This window comes from Amia ocellicauda, chromosome 20, assembly GCF_036373705.1.
Source record: "Amia ocellicauda isolate fAmiCal2 chromosome 20, fAmiCal2.hap1, whole genome shotgun sequence".
Lineage (NCBI taxonomy): Eukaryota > Metazoa > Chordata > Actinopteri > Amiiformes > Amiidae > Amia > Amia ocellicauda.
In genome coordinates, this window is record NC_089869.1 from 1,946,681 (window position 1) to 1,965,096 (window position 18,416).

General features: G+C 39.5%; 1 protein-coding gene across 1 annotated transcript in view; it reads right to left on the reverse strand.

Moving 5' to 3' along the window:
• Positions 1-18,416, reverse strand: part of cutc (cutC copper transporter homolog (E. coli)) — a 39,736-nt gene that overhangs the window by 2,691 nt on the left and 18,629 nt on the right. Inside the window, exons 7-8 of the mRNA XM_066693339.1 lie at positions 6,080-6,107; positions 845-950 (exon numbers count right to left, since the gene is read on the reverse strand). Coding sequence (XP_066549436.1) covers positions 845-950; positions 6,080-6,107 — 134 coding nt within the window. The remainder of the gene's footprint in view (positions 1-844; positions 951-6,079; positions 6,108-18,416) is intronic.

An 18,416-nucleotide genomic window follows, 5' to 3' on the forward strand; every position in this document is an offset into this window, starting at 1 on the left:
GCAGAGCACAAGATTGTTATCTCTTTTCTCTACTCCCTGATTTGCCAATCTTTTTGTGCTTGAACACATTAGACTCCTCTCTAATGATAGAAAAAACCATAGACACTGTTGAACATGCTCTCTCAGAAATTAAATGGCCTCAAGGACATTTTACACTTCTGAGAGTAAAGCAGGGCCTATAATGGATTTGTAATGAGTAGCAGGGAATCCATTCAGACAGAGGAAAATATTATTGCTCTTCTACAAGTGAGTCATACTTTAGATTTGCAGTATACTATTGCACATCACTATTAATTGGAGGTCTAATTTAGTACACAAGCGAACACTAAAACACATATAATGTTAAAACGACAAAAAAATATATAAGCTCATTTGTTTTAGCCTGGCCCTTGTTGGAGCTTTTAGTTCATTTGCATTTTTCATTTCACTGCTTTCCTTCAAGTCTTAATAAGATGCATCTGTATACTAATTATGAGAACCTTTCATTCAACTGACATCATGTTCAGAATGAAATGCCAAAAACTGAATAGTTTGGAATGGATTAAGACTGGTTTGCAGTTTAAAAAAATGAAAATCCATCTAAATAACATTTTTATTTGTTTTAAATTGAGTACTAACTTAAATGCAATGTGTACCTAAAGCAACATTTCACTGGTATTTGTTTTATATGTCATGAATGATGATCACACAATGGAGCTTTTCAGTAAGTGAAAGAAATAAACATATAAGCCTGGACCTACCTGTGACATTGACAGTAGTTTTAGCTAGTGACCAGTAGTCACCAGCAGCTGACTTAGTAATGAAGAGTACTTCTTCACACACACAGTGAGGTTAGGCATATTACCTGAACTTCATGGCAGAGTCACGGCTGGATCGGGCAGAACAGTGAAATTCCTGGGCCCCTGAACCCTCCAGAATCCTCTGCAGATTTCGCTCACTGATCCCCCCTCCTGCACAAAACAGACTGACACTCAAAACAACACACACACACAGGTTCCGTGTGTACCAGTGGTTTGAACAGAATAAAAAAAAAAAAAATCAATCCCAATAATTTGTAAGCATTTCTTAATTTGTTTTAGGGCAATGTTGCATTTTCTAAACTTAGTATATATTCTGCCCTTGAACAAAATGTACAAAGAAAAAATTAATCGCAAAATAAATCCTGATCAAGTCTTGAACCTCCATCCTCTATGTAAATATCAGATGTGGGGTCAAAAATAAAATTACATTTACAGCAGTTTTGTGAGGCAATTACAATGAATACTGACAATAATGAATTACAATAACAAAATAGGTCAGATACATAGTACATATTGTAATGAAGCAAAAGTTGCCTATAGATATGATACAGTGAGAGAAAAAAGTATTTGATCCCCTGCTGATTTTGTACGTTTGCCCACTGACAAAGAAATTATCAGTCAATAATTTAATGGTAGGTGTATTTTAACAGTGAGAGACAGAATAACAACAACAAAATCCAGAAAAATGCATTTCAAAAAAGTTATAAATTGATTTGCATGTTAATGAGGGAAATAAGTATTTGATCCCCTATCAATCAGCAAGATTTCTGGCTCCCAGGTGTCTTTTATACAGGTAACGAGCTGAGATTAGGAGCACTCTCTTAAAGGGAGTGCTCCTAATCTCAGCTCGTTACCTGTATAAAAGACACCTGTCCACAGAAGCAATCAATCAATCAGATTCCAAACTCTCCACAATGGCCAAGACCAAAGAGCTGTCCAAGGATGTCAGGGACAAGATTGTAGACCTACACAAGGCTGGAATGGGCTACAAGACCATTGCCAAGCAGCTTGGTGAGAAGGTGACAACAGTTGGTGCGATTATTCGCAAATGGAAGAAACACAAAATAACTGTAAGTTTCCCTCGCTCTGGGGCTCCATGCAAGATCTCACCTCGTGGAGTTTCAATGATCATGAGAACGGTGAGGAATCAGCCCAGAACTACACGGGAGGATCTTGTTAATGATCTCAAGGCAGCTGGGACCACAGTCACCAAGAAAACAATTGGTAACACACTACGCCGTGAAGGACTGAAATCCTGCAGCGCCCGCAAGGTCCCCCTGCTCAAGAAAGCACATGTACAGGCCCGTCTGAAGTTTGCCAATGAACATCTGAATGATTCAGAGGAGAACTGGGTGAAAGTGTTGTGGTCAGATAAGACCAAAATCAAGCTCTTTGGCATCAGCTCAACTTGCCGTGTTTGGAGGAGGAGGAATGCTGCCTATGACCCCAAGAACACCATCCCCACCGTCAAACATGAAGGTGGAAACATTATGCTTTGGGGGTGTTTTTCTACTAAGCGGACAGGACAACTGCACCACATCAAAGGGATGATGGACGGGGCCATGTACCGTCAAATCTTGGGTGAGAACCTCCTTCCCTCAGCCAGGGCATTGAAAATGGGTCGTGGATGGGTATTCCAGCATGACAATGACCCAAAACACACAGCCAAGGCAACAAAGGAGTGCCTCAAGAAGAAGCACATTAAGGTCCTGGAGTGGCCTAGCCAGTCTCCAGACCTTAATCCCATAGAAAATCTGTGGAGGGAGCTGAAGGTTCCAGTTGCCAAATGTCAGCCTCGAAACCTTAATGACTTGGAGAGGATCTGCAAAGAGGAGTGGGACAAAATCCCTCCTGAGATGTGTGCAAACCTGGTGGCCAACTACAAGAAACGTCTGACCTCTGTGATTGCCAACAAGGGTTTTGCCACCAAGTACTAAGTCAAAGGGGTCAAATACTTATTTCCCTCATTAACATGCAAATCAATTTATAACTTTTTTGAAATGTGTTTTTCTGGATTTTTTTGTTGTTACTCTGTCTCTCACTGTTAAAATACACCTACCATTAAAATTATAGACTGATCATTTCTTTGTCAGTGGGCAAACGTATAAAATCAGCAGGGGATCAAATACTTTTTTCCCCCATTGTATGATTCCTGTTAATTTATTGGATTCTTCTTGTTAAAAAATGCAAACATATTTTTAAAACATTTTCATTGTATGTGTGCCCTACAGGTGCTATATTCTGGCAAGTTTAGCAAAGAGGTTAATGCAGAGCCACGTTTTCTGCTAAAGACTATTAAATGGATTATAGTTGGACATAAGACAGAAGACTTAAGTTTGGGGTACAAAAATCTGTTCATCATACACTGACAAAACTGAGTAATGATAACTTCAATTTGACCCCTAAGGAGATGGATGTCATCTGTAACCATAATATACCCTTTGAATCACACATTCTTCCTTCCTTCAGCTTAGAAACATTGCTAAATTAAGACAGTTGCTCTCATTACATCACACTGTGAAATGTATAGATGCATTTGTCAGGTAGCACAAACAGAGCTATTTCTGCACTTCAGTTAGGTCTACATACTTCTGCATGGATCTTAACTAAAACAAAAAAACATGAACAATATTAGCTTCTCTACACTGGCTCCCAGTGCGAGACATGATAGATTTCAAAGTGCTCTTATTTGCATTTAAAGCTCTAATGCAGGGGTGTCAAACTCAATTTTACCACACTACCATTTCAAGTTTCATTCGAGGGCCACATAAATATTTGCTCGTCCCTATTTATAATTCACTGTTCAATTCACAGAATTCGCAACACTCTAAATTTAAATTAATTAGTTAGAATTATACTTAATCTTTAAAACTTATGATTATTCAAAACACACACCTGACCTAATTGCTGCTCTGAGGGGGTTCAATTGTTGAGGAGACCTGACACCTTTTTCATGAGACTAGCTTGTCAATGTCCGGTGTAATGTCTTGTGCTGAAGTGATCTTCAGTATGGAGTGTAGATGTCAGTCAGTCGTGATCTTTGTGGGGATTTGTTGAGCTTCATCAGTGAAAACAGCTGTTCGCACAGGTATGTGCTTCCAAACATTGAGAGGACTTGTGCAGTGTGCAGGCGGTTCTGTGGTAACGTGACTGGTAATAAGGGCTAAAACTCTGCAGCGCCAATGGAACTGAACTTCTTCTTAAGTGTGTAATTGGATTGCAATTCAATCAATTCCATCTGGATGTCCTCTGGAGCATTGTTCACATCAACACCAAATGGGTTGGAAACTGAATTGATGTTTGTTAAAATCCAAGAAGTGGCGCTCAAATTTTTTACACAACAAGTTCAGTTTTGCGGGAATCCAGCGCTTGGAATAGTGACGTTTGTGAGAGAGTTAGAGATGGCTTGGCAAGTCAGGAAATAGAAAAGGTTTCCTTGCTGCATTTGCTTCTCTCTCACGTAATTTAAGCTGAAATGCTTTCACACTGTCATACATCTCTGTTATGACCTCTTTACTGCCCTGTAGCTTCACGTTTAAGGTGTTTAGATGCTCAGTAACATCCCATAGAAATGCAAGATCGCACAGCCAGCTTTCATCCAAGAGCTCTGATATTTGTCTCCCTTTGTTTGTTTTGCAGAAAAAGACCTGTTTTTTCAACAAACAGCACCCCGTCTGTGGTCAGACCCACTCATTTCTCCCAGAGCAACTTAATATGGTTCACGCATCTCTCAGCTTGCTGAAATGTGTAATTTGCTGTGCTGTTGCCATGCATTGCTGCAACATCCAAAAGATCTTCAGTAACATTTAGATCTGAATTTACCACCCGAATAAACTGGGCTGTGACCGTTATGCCAGTGCTCTCATCAACAGAAAAGCGAGTATGCAATGGAATGACTGGCTTTTTCAAGTAGCTGGTCTTTGAGATTAGCAGCTAAATCATCTACTCTCTCAGCAACGGTACTTCATGAGAGACTGACATTTGCAAACAAATGCTTTTTGTCTGGACACACTACATCGCTGACTTTAAGCATACAGTTCTTTAAAAAAGCAACCTCATAGAAAGACCTTGACATTTTGGCAAATTCTTGGGATACGATATAACTCACTTTAATGGCAGCATCACTCTCTGTTTTTGCCCTTTTGAACATGGTTTGCTGTAGTTAAAGACTTTTTAAATTCAGACACTTTGTGCAGCCTTTGCTCTTTCTCCAAACAACCATATTTCTCTTTGTGTTTAGTCTCGTAGTGCCGCCGTATATTTAATTTTCATCACGGCTACACTCTCCTTACAAACGAGGCATACAGATTTTAAACTCAGCTCCACAAACAGATATTACCACTCCCACCTTTCCTGAAACACTCTACCTTTCTTGGACATTTTGAGTTGAGTTTATTGCAGATTACTGAAAGAACAGGAGAGTGGAAAGTAACTCCTATGATTGGCTGTTAAAACCCTACCTCGCGCCAATGACATTCGCAATGGCTGAAGGTAATTGTAGTTTTCACACGCAATTTCCTAATTCACAAGCTGTCGAGTGCCTAATTACTTGATGATACTCCACCTTCACGGGGGCCGGATTAAATCCATTTTGGGTCCGTATTCGGGCCGCGGGCCTTGAGTTTGACACCCCTTTTCTAAACAAACTGGAACCTCCATACTTAAAATATCTTCTTATCAAATACACTCCAGGTCAACCATTGAGCTCCCAGTAAGCCAATTATTTAGTGGTCCTTAAAATCACAAGAAAAACGCAGCTGGTAGAGCATTTAGTTATAGGGCCCCGAAACTATGGAATGATCTTCCAACCTATGTAAGAGATGCCCCTTAGTCTTTAAATCATGGCTGAAGACTAATCTTTTTAGTCTCCGTTTCTCTAGCCATTATAACCCACATATACATGCTATGCACAATTATATTTTGTCCTGAGCCCATTTCTTTTTTTTTGTTTGTTTTTGTCTTCCCTCTGAGGGACTGACAAGGCACCTTGACCCCCACCTTGGAAGCCTTATGAGGCACAACCCACCCCAGAGGGCCGATCAGGCACCCCACCACAGAGAACTAATAGTGCACCAACACCCCAAGGACTGACGATTCACCCAAGGGCTGGTTAATGTTCCATCCCCCCCGAGGGCTGGCAAAGGGCCCACACCAGAGGAAAGACCATAGCCAGCGGCACCTTTTTATGACACAACTTCCAACATATCCCAAGATATGTGTAGATACAGTATATATCCATACATTAAAGATCAGAGACAGGATATATCTTGCATGCTTACCGGGCATAACAGTTATTCTTCCTTTAGCCTATGAAGAAAAAGAAACAAACAAAATAAAAAAGAGGTTCTCGTTTCACATGTCCTTGAGTACAGTCAGAGCCCCGACCTAAATCCAATCGAAAATTTGTGGCATGGCTTGAAGACTGCTGTCAACACTCCCCAAGGAACATGACAGAGCTTGCATAGTTGTGTAAAGAATGCTTAAATATTGCCAAATCTAGGTGTGCAAGGTTGGTAGAGACTTATCCCAACAGACTCACAGCTGTAATTCAGCTGTAATTGCACCAAATATTAACTTGGGTCAGTGTAGACTTATCCAATTATGCTATTTCTGTTTTTTAAATTTTCTGTATTATTATTAGTATTAAGTATTTTGTTATATATATTTCACAAATTTCACAATAAAAGTTTTTTTTTTTTCCCTTAACAATGTAGAGTATGGTGTATATATATGTGCTCAGAGACGTATACACTACATACTGAGACGTATACACTACATACTAAGATCCATACACTACATACTGAAATGCATACACAACATACTGAGATGCATACACTACATATTGAGACGTATACATTATATAATGAAATGCATACACTACATACTGAGATGTATACACTACATACTGAGATGTATACAGTACATACTGAAATGCATACACTACATACTGAAATGCATACACTAAATACTGAGATGCATATAATGAGATACTTCCGTATACAGTGATATTTCACGTCCGTTTACACTGAGTTTTGACTTCCGCATACAGTGAGATCTGTCATCAGTCACGTGCCCGCTCATGTCCACCCATTAGCTCACACAAAAGCCATTTTTAAGATATAGCGTGAGGTGTAGCCAGGGCAGGGTTTTATTTCTTTAAAAATCCATTCTTGTCTGGCAATACGTCCCACTAGAATGAGCCCTGTCTGAATGAAACAGCTGTCTCTCGCAACGAGTGTATGGATAATTACGATAATGTTGCCCTATATAAGTGTATTGGTGTAGTCCAATACAATCTCATGTTGTTTATATTGATTGCCCCTATGTTCCCTTCCCTTGGGCTCTAATTATGACTTCACATCTTGTCAGCAATGATGAGCTCACAAGGATGTACGACCTGTATAACTGTATTTTTTCTTATGCACTTATGTCATTTTAAACTTGTATTAGTACTATGTTTTGATCTGTAATTGTATACTGTATTGCACTTTCATAATACTCTTATTTTTGTAAGTTGCCCTGGATAAGGCGTCTGCTAATAAATAAATAATAATAATATATAATAATAATGAAATGTAATCATGTTCCACTAGAACCCACGAAATTTCTGACTAAATACAGCTGTCACACCCGCAACCCACTCCATCCTTCATAAAACACCTTTGAAAGTGAACTTACCAGCCTTCTTTTTATAGATGGTTACATTTTTTGAGAGTTGCTGGTTGTGTTTTTGTGGTATTGTTTTATTTAGAATGTGCTGGTTTGGGAATTTATTATTAGCCTACATTTTACGTTTTCTAGCCATCTAAAATCTTCATGTCTACAACAAACAGCAATAAAAGCAGGGAAATTATTCACGTGTAGTACCAACATTATTATCATTATTATTTCTGTATATATTTCGAATCTATAATTATATCAAAAAGGAAAAAAAGGGTTTTCTATGAATGTGTTCACAATTCGCAAACTTTCACAATTCTGGACAGAATTTGCAGATTCAGAAGATTCTCAGAAAACTATTGGCTAAATTGGTCAATGTTAGAGCAGAATAACAAAAGTCTGCTTGTCATAAACACCCTATCATAGTCATCAAGGGTCAATTGCAACAAACTTGCAGCACTAGTACCAAGCTGCGCACTAACCATGGGATCATTATGAGGCACTGTTAGGGACATAATTCACCCCGTGGTACATACACTATACTGAGACGCATACACTACATACTGAGTTGCATACATTACATACTGAAATGCATACAATACATACTTAGATGCTATGCAGATATGTATACATTCTCATGTATACTCATTCTGCTATGAATATTGGACATGCTGTGATAGTATGTTATTAAAATGTTACTTTGCTCATATTCATAATTGCATTTAATAATAATGTAGCTGAGCTGCAGTGCTGTCACTTTTAGTAGAGACAATAGGTATCAATAATAGCTCTAATCCTTCCGTTTAGTATAATTTGCCCTGTTAAATAATAAAGGGAATCGGTTTGTTTATAAGAGTATGATTTTTATGTTCACTTTGAATAGTCAGTTGAAAGTAACTGATAATAAGCATTATTCGCCGATCAGCCATAACATTATGACCACTGACAGGTGAAGTGAATAACACTGATAATCTCGTTATCATGGCACCAGTGGGTGGGATATATTAGGCAGCAAGTGAACATTTTGTCCTCAAAGTTGATGTGTTAAAAGCAGAAAAAATGGGCAAGCGTAAGGATCTGAGCAACCTTCACAAGGGCCAAACTGTGATGGCTAGACGACTGGGTCAGAGCATCTCCAAAACTGCAGCTCTTGTGGGGTGTTCCTGGTCTGCAGTGGTCAGTACCTATCAAAAGTGGTCCATGGAAGGAAAAGCGGTGAACTGGCGACAGGGTCATGGGCGGCGAAGGCTCATTGTTGCACATGGGGAGCGAAGGCTGGCCTGTGTGGTCCCATCCAACAGACGAGCTACTCAACTAAAATTGCTGAAAAAGTTAATGCTGGTTCTGACAGAAAGGTGTCAGAACACACAGTGCATCACAATTTGTTGCGTATGGGGCTGCGTATCCGCAGACCAGTCTGGGTGCCCATGCTGACCCCTGTCCACTGCCGAAAGCGCCTACAATGGGCACGTGAGCATTAGAACTGGACCACAGAGCAATGGAAGAAGGTGGCCTGGTCTGATGAATCACGTTTTCTTTTACATCACGTGGATGGCCGGGTATGTGTGCGTTGCTTAACTGGAGAACACATGGCACCAGGATGGACTATATGAAGAAGGCAAGCCGGCCATCATGGAAACGGTATTCCCTGATGGCATTGGCCTCTTTCAGCAGGATAATGCGCCCTGCCACAAAGCAAAAAAGGCTCAGGAATGGTTTGAGGAACACAACAACGAGTTCAAGGAGTTGACTTGGTCTCCAAATTCCCCAGATCTCAATCCAATCGAGCATCTGTGGGATGTGCTGGACATACAAGTCCGATCCATGGAGGCCCCACCTCGCAACTTACAGGACTTAAAGGATCTGCTGCTAACGTCTTGGTACCAGATACCACAGCACACCTTCAGAGGTCTAGTGGAATCCATGCCTCTACGTGTCAGGGCTGTTTTGGCAGCAAAAGGGGGACCTACACAATATTAGGCAGGTGGTCATAATGTTATGGCTGATCGGTGTATGTGCATTATTTACTTTACGGTAAATTCATGTATATGTGAACTCGTGTATTCACTTTGTACAGGGCTGTTCACTATTAGTACTTAAATTGGCTCAGACACTACATTGTCGCTGAAGCCGTAATAATAATAATAATAATAATAATAATTAAAGCTGTAGTAATGCGTGCTGTGGTATAGTTTATAATATTGTAGTATAATCATGTCATATGTTTGATTTATTTCCATTGTTTAATGTCATTATAGTGAAGTAAAATGGTAAAGAATATTTTTTTTTATTGATTTTACAAATACATCACGTTTGCGAATCACAAAAAGTCCAGCACGTTGTTTATTTTTTCATATAGTCTGCTAACTGTATAACTATACAGTTTTATCGATTGCGAAACAATGAAACGCATATAGGCTGCTTTGACACGTGATCTGCATTTGATCAGATAGGTCTGTAGCCTATGCGGAAATTCAATCTACAAGTGATAACGAGCAAAAAGTTCAGTAGACATAGTCTAATGTGTGATAGGGTTAGGGTAACTATGTTCATTTTAGTGATTTACTAGTAAATGTATACATTTACAGCTTAGTTGATAAATGTATACATTTACGTTATCACACATTTAACGTAACATATTTACCGCACAACCCCCCAGGCAGCTGCTATTTTCATGTGACAAATCTCACGCATTGACGTTTTGAAAACTTGAGAGCTATGTTGTAGTTTTGTAGTTAATCTGGAGATTAATTTTAGACACATTCACACACTTGTTTCGACATTTCTAGTACGCTCTCTACTACAGTACTTTTTAAGTTCAAAGATTGCCCGTCAATGAAGTACCAATGGTAGAAAATAATATTATGTGTCAGGTTTTCAATCCCCACTTTTAATCATTTATTTATTTATTTATTTTACCTTCAACAATATATTTTTTAATGTTTACACGAAACGCTACCGTTCTCCGGACCCACGGCTCTAGAGCTCTTCTGCTGCTATCTACTATCCTTTCTCGGAAATGCTTTCTTTGTACAGGGGGAGAGTCCTGCAGTCATACATTTCCTGCTATAGCATCCAGTTTGATGGGAATCTTGAGGTTACATTTTTTTTTTTACAATGTTATGAATTTGTAATTATTTATTTTCTCTAAAGTAGGGTCATTCCACAAAATAATGTATGTAGTATATTAAGATATATACCTCTGGCTATGTTTCTTTATGCATTTCAAAATTACAATACAATGTTAATTTTAAATGCTATATATAAAACTGTCAATGTCATATTTTACTTGTGAGAATCTTCAAATGATTGAATATGAACTAATCACTTTATAAGAAATTACATTTTAGAGGATAAGTTTAAGTGATTGTTGGCAGGGCTATTTCATATTTTGGTGGTCACTTTTTGAACTGAAAGGCAATTCACTTCAAAGAGGACATTGTTTAGTTTCTGTGGTGCATTTCAGCATTTGGTGCGCTGTGTAATCACACTGTGCTAAAAAAACAACAAAAAAAACCTCACACTTTACAATAAGGTACTGTGATGCCTCATGAATTAATATATGAATACCACAGGATAAACACATGAATATGTTATGCACTTAATCTGAGTTCTTATGTTCATCACATGTATAACAGGGTTAGGGTTAGGGTAAGTGCAGGTTCATGATTTATTGATGTTTAAATCCTATGGTATTCATATATTAATTCATGAGGAATCATAAGGTACCTTAATGTAAAGTGTTATCAAAAAAACATTGACACTTTACAGTAAAAGCCTCATGAAATAATGAATTAATGTATGAGTAACCCCAGAGTAATTCCTGAATATCCCATGTACTTCCTCTGAGTTCTGATGTATAACAGTTAAAAGGAAACGTGCACGCTAATCAAAAATTATATTGTTGTTATGGTGTATAAGTAAGAAAAACCCCATTCACACTGAAACAATTGCCGGCAATTTGGTGACATTTTGTTGCCAGCAAGGTCTGTGTAAATGGGTTATTCCCGGCATTTCGTTGCTGGCAATGTTCTGGCAACAGGTCTGTGTGAATGGAGCAGGAAAATGATTGCCACATCACGTCCTTGCGTTGTCTACGCAGTGCATCAACTAACTGACGTAACCAATCAGAACAGGGGCACATTTTTGCGACAACAACACAACAAGATTAAGACACCTTTGACCAAGAACCATAACGAGAAACGGACCGGATCGTCGCAGCAATTCTGAGTGTTACTGATGAACCAACAGGTTGATGTAATCAGTGTTTCCTGCACTGCTATTCTGGAGCGGCGGTACGCTGCTGCTGAAATTCACCACCACTTCAAAACTATTTTATAGTGTGGCTGATTAGCGAGCGTGCAGTCTTTAAAAAGCAGGGAAATGTGCTTTACAAACAGGGGGGGTTTGCTAGGCAATCCAGGTTCGATGTGCATTGATCACAACCCTGCTCACACACAACGTTGTGGCAACACTGTGTGTTTGCAAGGAAGTCACCCCTCCCTCCTACTACTAGGCCAGAGCGAGATACTACTAAGAATGAACAAGAGTGACTCGAGCCGCTTTACTACGGTATATCAGTCGCATGTAGTTGTATATCAGTAGGGATGTGCATGACAAATATTTTCACTATCGATTATTCCACAGCTGTTGTCCACCACTATTCGAATAGTCGCCCGCCCCCCGCCAACCATTCAAAATGCAAAATAATGCAATGTGACAATTTTTGCAATTAAAAAAGTTATTTACTTTATTACTTCATTTTAAAATACTTATCTAACACAACACCTTTGTTAAATAAACATTAGGCTATGTACAAATACATACTTCCTATTAGAAGACATACGGAAATTGCATAATAACAGCAGCAATAAGCACCTGCCAACTCTTACGCATCTCGTGTCAGACTCTCGTATTACTGTTTCCCGATATAAAGGTTGTGACTATTTGTTTATAAAATAATATTTTGCAATTACAGCTGTAACTGACCAACCAAAATGTTTTTCTCTGTTAATTTTGTATTTATTTAATTTTCATTCAATAATAGTTTAGCAATGTGAGCTGCAACGAAAATGCCTGAACATTAACATCCTTTTCCGGTCATACAAAATGTATTAGACTATCTATCTAATTTATATGATCTACTTAATTAAACTACTACTTTTCCACGTTTCCAAACCACACTCAACACACAGACTCCAGGTCTATGTTTGGAAAAAACATACCTGTACGTTCAAGTTCCAGTGAATACAAAATAAATAGCAATAGCTGGCTATGTATTTGTTTTTTGCTCCTCATTCCTTTTCTGTCATTGCTAGTGTTTGGCTTTTAGGTGGGTTAACGTACCAGTTGTAGATTTGAAGTAGTTTTATTGCACTGCACATACAGTGCCTTGCGAAAGTATTCACCCCCCTTGGCATTTTTCCTATTTTGTTGTCTTACAACCTTGAATTAAAATAGATTTTTGGGGGGTTTGTATCATTTGATTTATACAACAAGCCTACCACTTTGAAGATGCAAAATATGTTTTATTGTGAAACAAACAAGAAATAAGGAAAAAAAACAGAAAACTTGAGCATGCATAACTATTCACCCCCTGCCAAAGTCAATACATTGTAGAGCCACCTTTTGCAGCAATTACAGCTCTTGGGGTACATCTCTATAAGCTTGGCACATCTAGCCACTGGGATTTTTGCCCATTCTTCAAGGCAACACTGCTCCAGGTCCTTCAAGTTGGATGGATTCCGCTGGTGTACAGCAATCTTTAAGTCATACCACAGATTCTCAATTGGATTGAGTTCTGGGCTTTGACTAGGCCATTCTAAGACATTTAAATGTTTCCCCTTAAACCACTTGAGTGTTGCTTTAGCAGTATGCTAGAAAATAGCATTTTCCTTGATGGCTAAAAAGCTCAATCTAATATCGTTAGCTGGCACTAATGATATTAGACATAGACAATCAGAGATTTTAAAAATAAATTTTACATTACTATGCAAAACAGCGAAAAAACGATGTCAGAATATAATTGTCTCTGGCCCGCTACCAACATTACACAGAGGGGATGAGGCCTTCAGCAGGCTGTCCTCTCTAAATAGCTGGTTGGCAAGCTGGAGTGCATTAAATAATTTCGCTTTTGTGAACAATTGGGATTGTTTTTGGGAAAGGCCTGGCTTATACAGAAGAGATGGGCTCCATCCGAGCTGGAGAGGAGCGCTAATGTTATCTAATAATATAGCTAGTTGTTTAAAATCGTGACTCCTCAGAGCACCGGTCAGGCTGCAGGCTCGCAGTCCTACACTGCAGTCTGCCTGTAACTCCCAGCATAGCCCGACCCCGATCCTAGATCCCTGCCTGGGGGCATCCAATAAAGTACATAGTCCTGAGATTAAATCTTATACAAACAAAATGAATAGTTATCCTATTAAAACAGTAATTTGTCCTAGGCTTGGATGTATTCCTTCCTCTCGGGGCTCTCGTTTCAACAATCTAATAAAAGTTAAAACTACAAGACAGAAATTACCTGCTCACATTACTTCTCCCATGTATAAGCTTGCTGTCTTAAACATCCGCTTACTACCTAGCAAAGCAGCCGACACCATAACTGACACACACATAGATGTGCTCACCTTGACTGAAACCTGGTTAAGACCAGACGACACTATTCCATTAGTAGAAGCCTCCCCTAATGACTACTCTTACTGCCAGAAGGCCCGTGCAACAGGCAGTGGGGGGTGCTGGCCACCATCTACTGCACAGACCTGCGCCTATCTACTAAGCCATTAGACAGCTTCACATCTTTTGAAATTCACCAGGTAGAATTTAGGCTTAATCCACCTCTTCAGTTTATAGCCACCAGGCCCCTATTCCTTTTTTATGACTGAATTTAGCAGTCTCTTATCTGACTTAGCCATACACTATGATAAACTCATTATTCTGGGGGACTTTAACATACATATTGACATTAAAGACGACCCCTTCACTGTTAGTTTCTTGTCCCTATTGGAGTCTGCAGGCTTCACTCAGCATGTGTCTGGACCCACACATCGTCACAATCACACACTAGATCTAGTTATTACCCGTGGGGTACAGATTTACAACCTAATAATATCACCCCAAAACCAGACGATTTCCGACCACTGCCGTTTTACATTTGAGCTGCCTGGAGTAGAGTCAGACACACAGGAGAGGAACATAGAAACTCGCTGCCTAAATCCCACTGCTATTCATAAATTCACTACTCTGTTGCCAAATGCTAGCTTTATCAAAACAGGATCTATAGATGAATTATTACATCATTTCAACAATACACTAAGCACTGCTTTAGATACAGTAGCCCCATTTAGGACACAACAAATTAAACCAACAAAACTCTCACCATGGTTTGACGAACACGCTCCCTCACTTAAAACAGAACCCCGTAGATGTGAGCATAAATGGAGAGAAACAAAACTAGAGGTCTTCCATATGGCATGGAATAACAGTATAATAAGATACAAGCAGGCCCTGTCCTCTGCAGGGTCTGCCTACTACTCCAATTTAATAGAGACGCATAAGAATAACCCGCGTTTTCTTTTTAATACAATAGCGACACTTACTAACCAGCAGGTAAATCCTTTAGAGGTTATCCCCCCAATTTCACCTGTAGTGACTTCATGGATCATTTCAATAGCAAAGTTAACGGCATTAGAAAACAGATAGAACAGGAAACATGCAGAAACACATGCAGTCCTTCACAGCCCCTGCCTACCTTGGACTCGTTTAACGTAGTAAATCACCAGGAATTGGTCTCCTTAATTACTAAAATGAAAACAACAACCTGAGCACTAGACCCTATACCCACTAAACTGCTAAAACAATCTCTGCCATTAATTATTCACAGAATACACAATATTATTAATGTCTCTTTATCCTCAGGATCTGTTCCTGAATCGTTTAAAATAGCTGTAATTAAATCACTTCTTAAGAAATCCAGTGCCGACCCAAACCAACTTAAACACTATCGACCTATCTCAAACCTTCCCATCCATTCTAAGGTTCTAGAGAAAGTAGTTGCAAACCAATTGCAAGCTTTTTTAACCGATAATCATCTTTATGAAAAATTCCAATCAGGCTTCCGTTCCGGCCATAGTACAGAAACGGCCCTGTTAAAAGTATTGAATGACGTGTTTCAGTCCTCCAACGTAGGGCACGCCAGTGTTATTATTTTATTAGACTTAAGTGCGGCTTTTGACACAATCGACCACAAAATCTTGATACACCGCTTAGAAAACCATATTGGCCTGTCTCACAAATGTGCTGTCATGGTTTAAATCATATCTGTCAAACAGACTCCAATATGTACAGATTAACGAGAACCACTCAAATTTAACTGAGGTTAAGTACGGAGTCCCACAGGGCTCAGTCCTCGGACCTATACTTTTTTTTTTTTTTGTGATCAAATTTTTACTTATTTTTGGGAGACAAAAAAAAAAAAAAAAAAAAAAAAAAAGTACAGAGCATCAGTCCCATTCCCCCCAACCCCCAACTCCATCCCGCCAAAGGTGACAGACCGCCCCTCCCCAGACCACAGAGAACCCCTGTGGTCTAGTTCAGAGAAGTGTTAATTAGTAGGATGGGTTTAATAATGTTTTAATATTGTCTGCTGCCGTTGCCCAGCCGCGCACAGTCCCCTCCCTGGCTCCATGCATTCTAGTGATAGAGAGCTCCAAATGAACAACATCAAGAAAAGCAAGGGTCCACTGACGCAAGGGAAGGGTGTGCGGAGGCTGCCAACGCAGTGCAATCATTATTTTTGCAGCAGTTATGCCAGTTGGCCAAATTAGTTTCTCCTGTATAGATAAATCAAGCTCTGAATCATCATTTAACAAAAGGATCTGCGGAGAATAGGGAATATTTTTCCCAAGAATATTGGACAGAGTTGAGCAAACCCTATGCCAAAATATAGCCACACCTGGACATTCCCATACAATATGAAAAAAGGTGCCTGTTGCTCCCTGGGGACACAGTGCACATACCGGTGTGTCAGTGAGTCCCATTAGAAATCGTCTCCGAGGAGTCAAGTATATTCTGTGGATGAAGTTAAAATGGATTAACCGATGATTAGGATTTTTGGAAGCACAACTCAAATTGTTCCAGACAGTATTCCAATAAATATCCTGACCATTGGGGGGAAAGTCTTTATTCCAGATGCCGTTAATCGTTAGTGGTTTATACGAGGCTCTCAGCAGAAGAGTATAGAGAGCAGAAACCAGACCAGATGTTCTACCCCTCACATTTAAAATATTGTGCAGAGGATGAGACGGTAGTTCTGAGCCCCAAGGAACACCATAAGCACACATTGCAGAACGAAGGCGTAAAAAAAAAAAAAAAAAAGAAGTACCAGGCACGTTATATTGTGATTGGAGGTCCTGGAATGCGCAATGGTAGTTGTCTTTCATAACATCTGCCAGAATGTGAATACCGTTATTAGACCATTGAGGAAAAGTAAAGGGGTGACCCCCAGATAACAGAGCAGTATTGTGAAAAATGGGAGAATGTGAATACCACTTGGCTCCATCTTTAATATGTCTTTCCACCAGACGCCACAATAAAAGAATAAGAAATAATAGGACCAAATCGTAATTTACATTGTCTGAGGGAAACACCAGAATAAGGGAAGACTTGGTTCTCTTCTAGTTGTCGCGAAGAGACAGGAGCATCAGCCTACAGCCATACTGTAGCTGGATGCAGCACAAATGACCAAAAATAAAATTAGAAATTTGGAAGAGATAATCCTCCTGATGATCTTTCACAATGCAAAATATGGGGTTTAAGACGTGGCCGTTTACCGTTCCACAGAAATTTTGAAATTACAGAGTGCAATTTAATCCAATATCCAGGAGGAAGGAGGAGAGGAAGCATGTGGCAAAACATTCATCTTAATTGTAGCGATACAGGCTTGCAGCGTGTTAGGAAGTTGCATCCATCTGTTCAAATCTGTCTCAATTTTTCCAAATAGTTTATGGAAGTTAGATAGTACAGTTGTGTGTAACGATGGGTAAATTTCCACTCCGAGGTATCTAAAATGCTTAATCACAGGTATGTTAGTAGGTAAATCATATCCGTCAATCCAGCATTTAAAGGCAGCAAAGCTGATTTAGACCAATTAATCTTATATCCTGACAGTGCACTAAAGTCACTGAAGAGAGCAAGTACAGTAGGTAATGATTGGGGAATATTTTCAAAAAATAACAGTATATCATCAGCATAAAGTGATATGCGATGTTGAGTGTTTTTGATACTAATAGGAAAAATTTACAGATTGTCGGATTGCCTGTGCGAGGGGCTCCAAGGATAGGGCAAACAGAAGTGGAGAGAGAGGGCATCCCTGCCGAGTTCCTCTAGAGATCGAAAACTCTGGGGAACACTTGGTACCCGAAAGCACCATCGCAGAAGGATTGGCATATAACATTTTTATCATTTTAATGAAGTCAATGCCCAATCCCATATGTTCCAACACAGACCAGAGATTCTACGTGGTCGCAAGCCTTCTCAGCATCCAAAGAAAAAACTGCGCATGAAGTTTTGGTGTATGGCAGTATGAACTATATGTAGGAGACGTCGAACATTATCTGTCGCCAATCTGGTTCTAATAAATCCTGTTTGATCGTAATGAACTAGTTTGGTCATACAGATCTCGAGTCTACGTGCAAGGACCTTGGCATACAGTTTAACATCCGAATTAATCAAGGACAGGGGGCAATAACTGGTACAAAGAGAAGGATCCTTGTCTTTCTTCAGCAACAGTGAAATAACAGCTGTATTAACATCTCTACTAAAGAAGCCCATCTCTAAGGCTGTTTGCAACATATCCAGCAGTAGAGGTCCCAACTGATCCCAGAAGGTGAGAAAAAACTCAGGTGGAATACCATCAAACCCCGGCGATCTGCCCTTGTTCATACTTTGTAATGCGTCTTT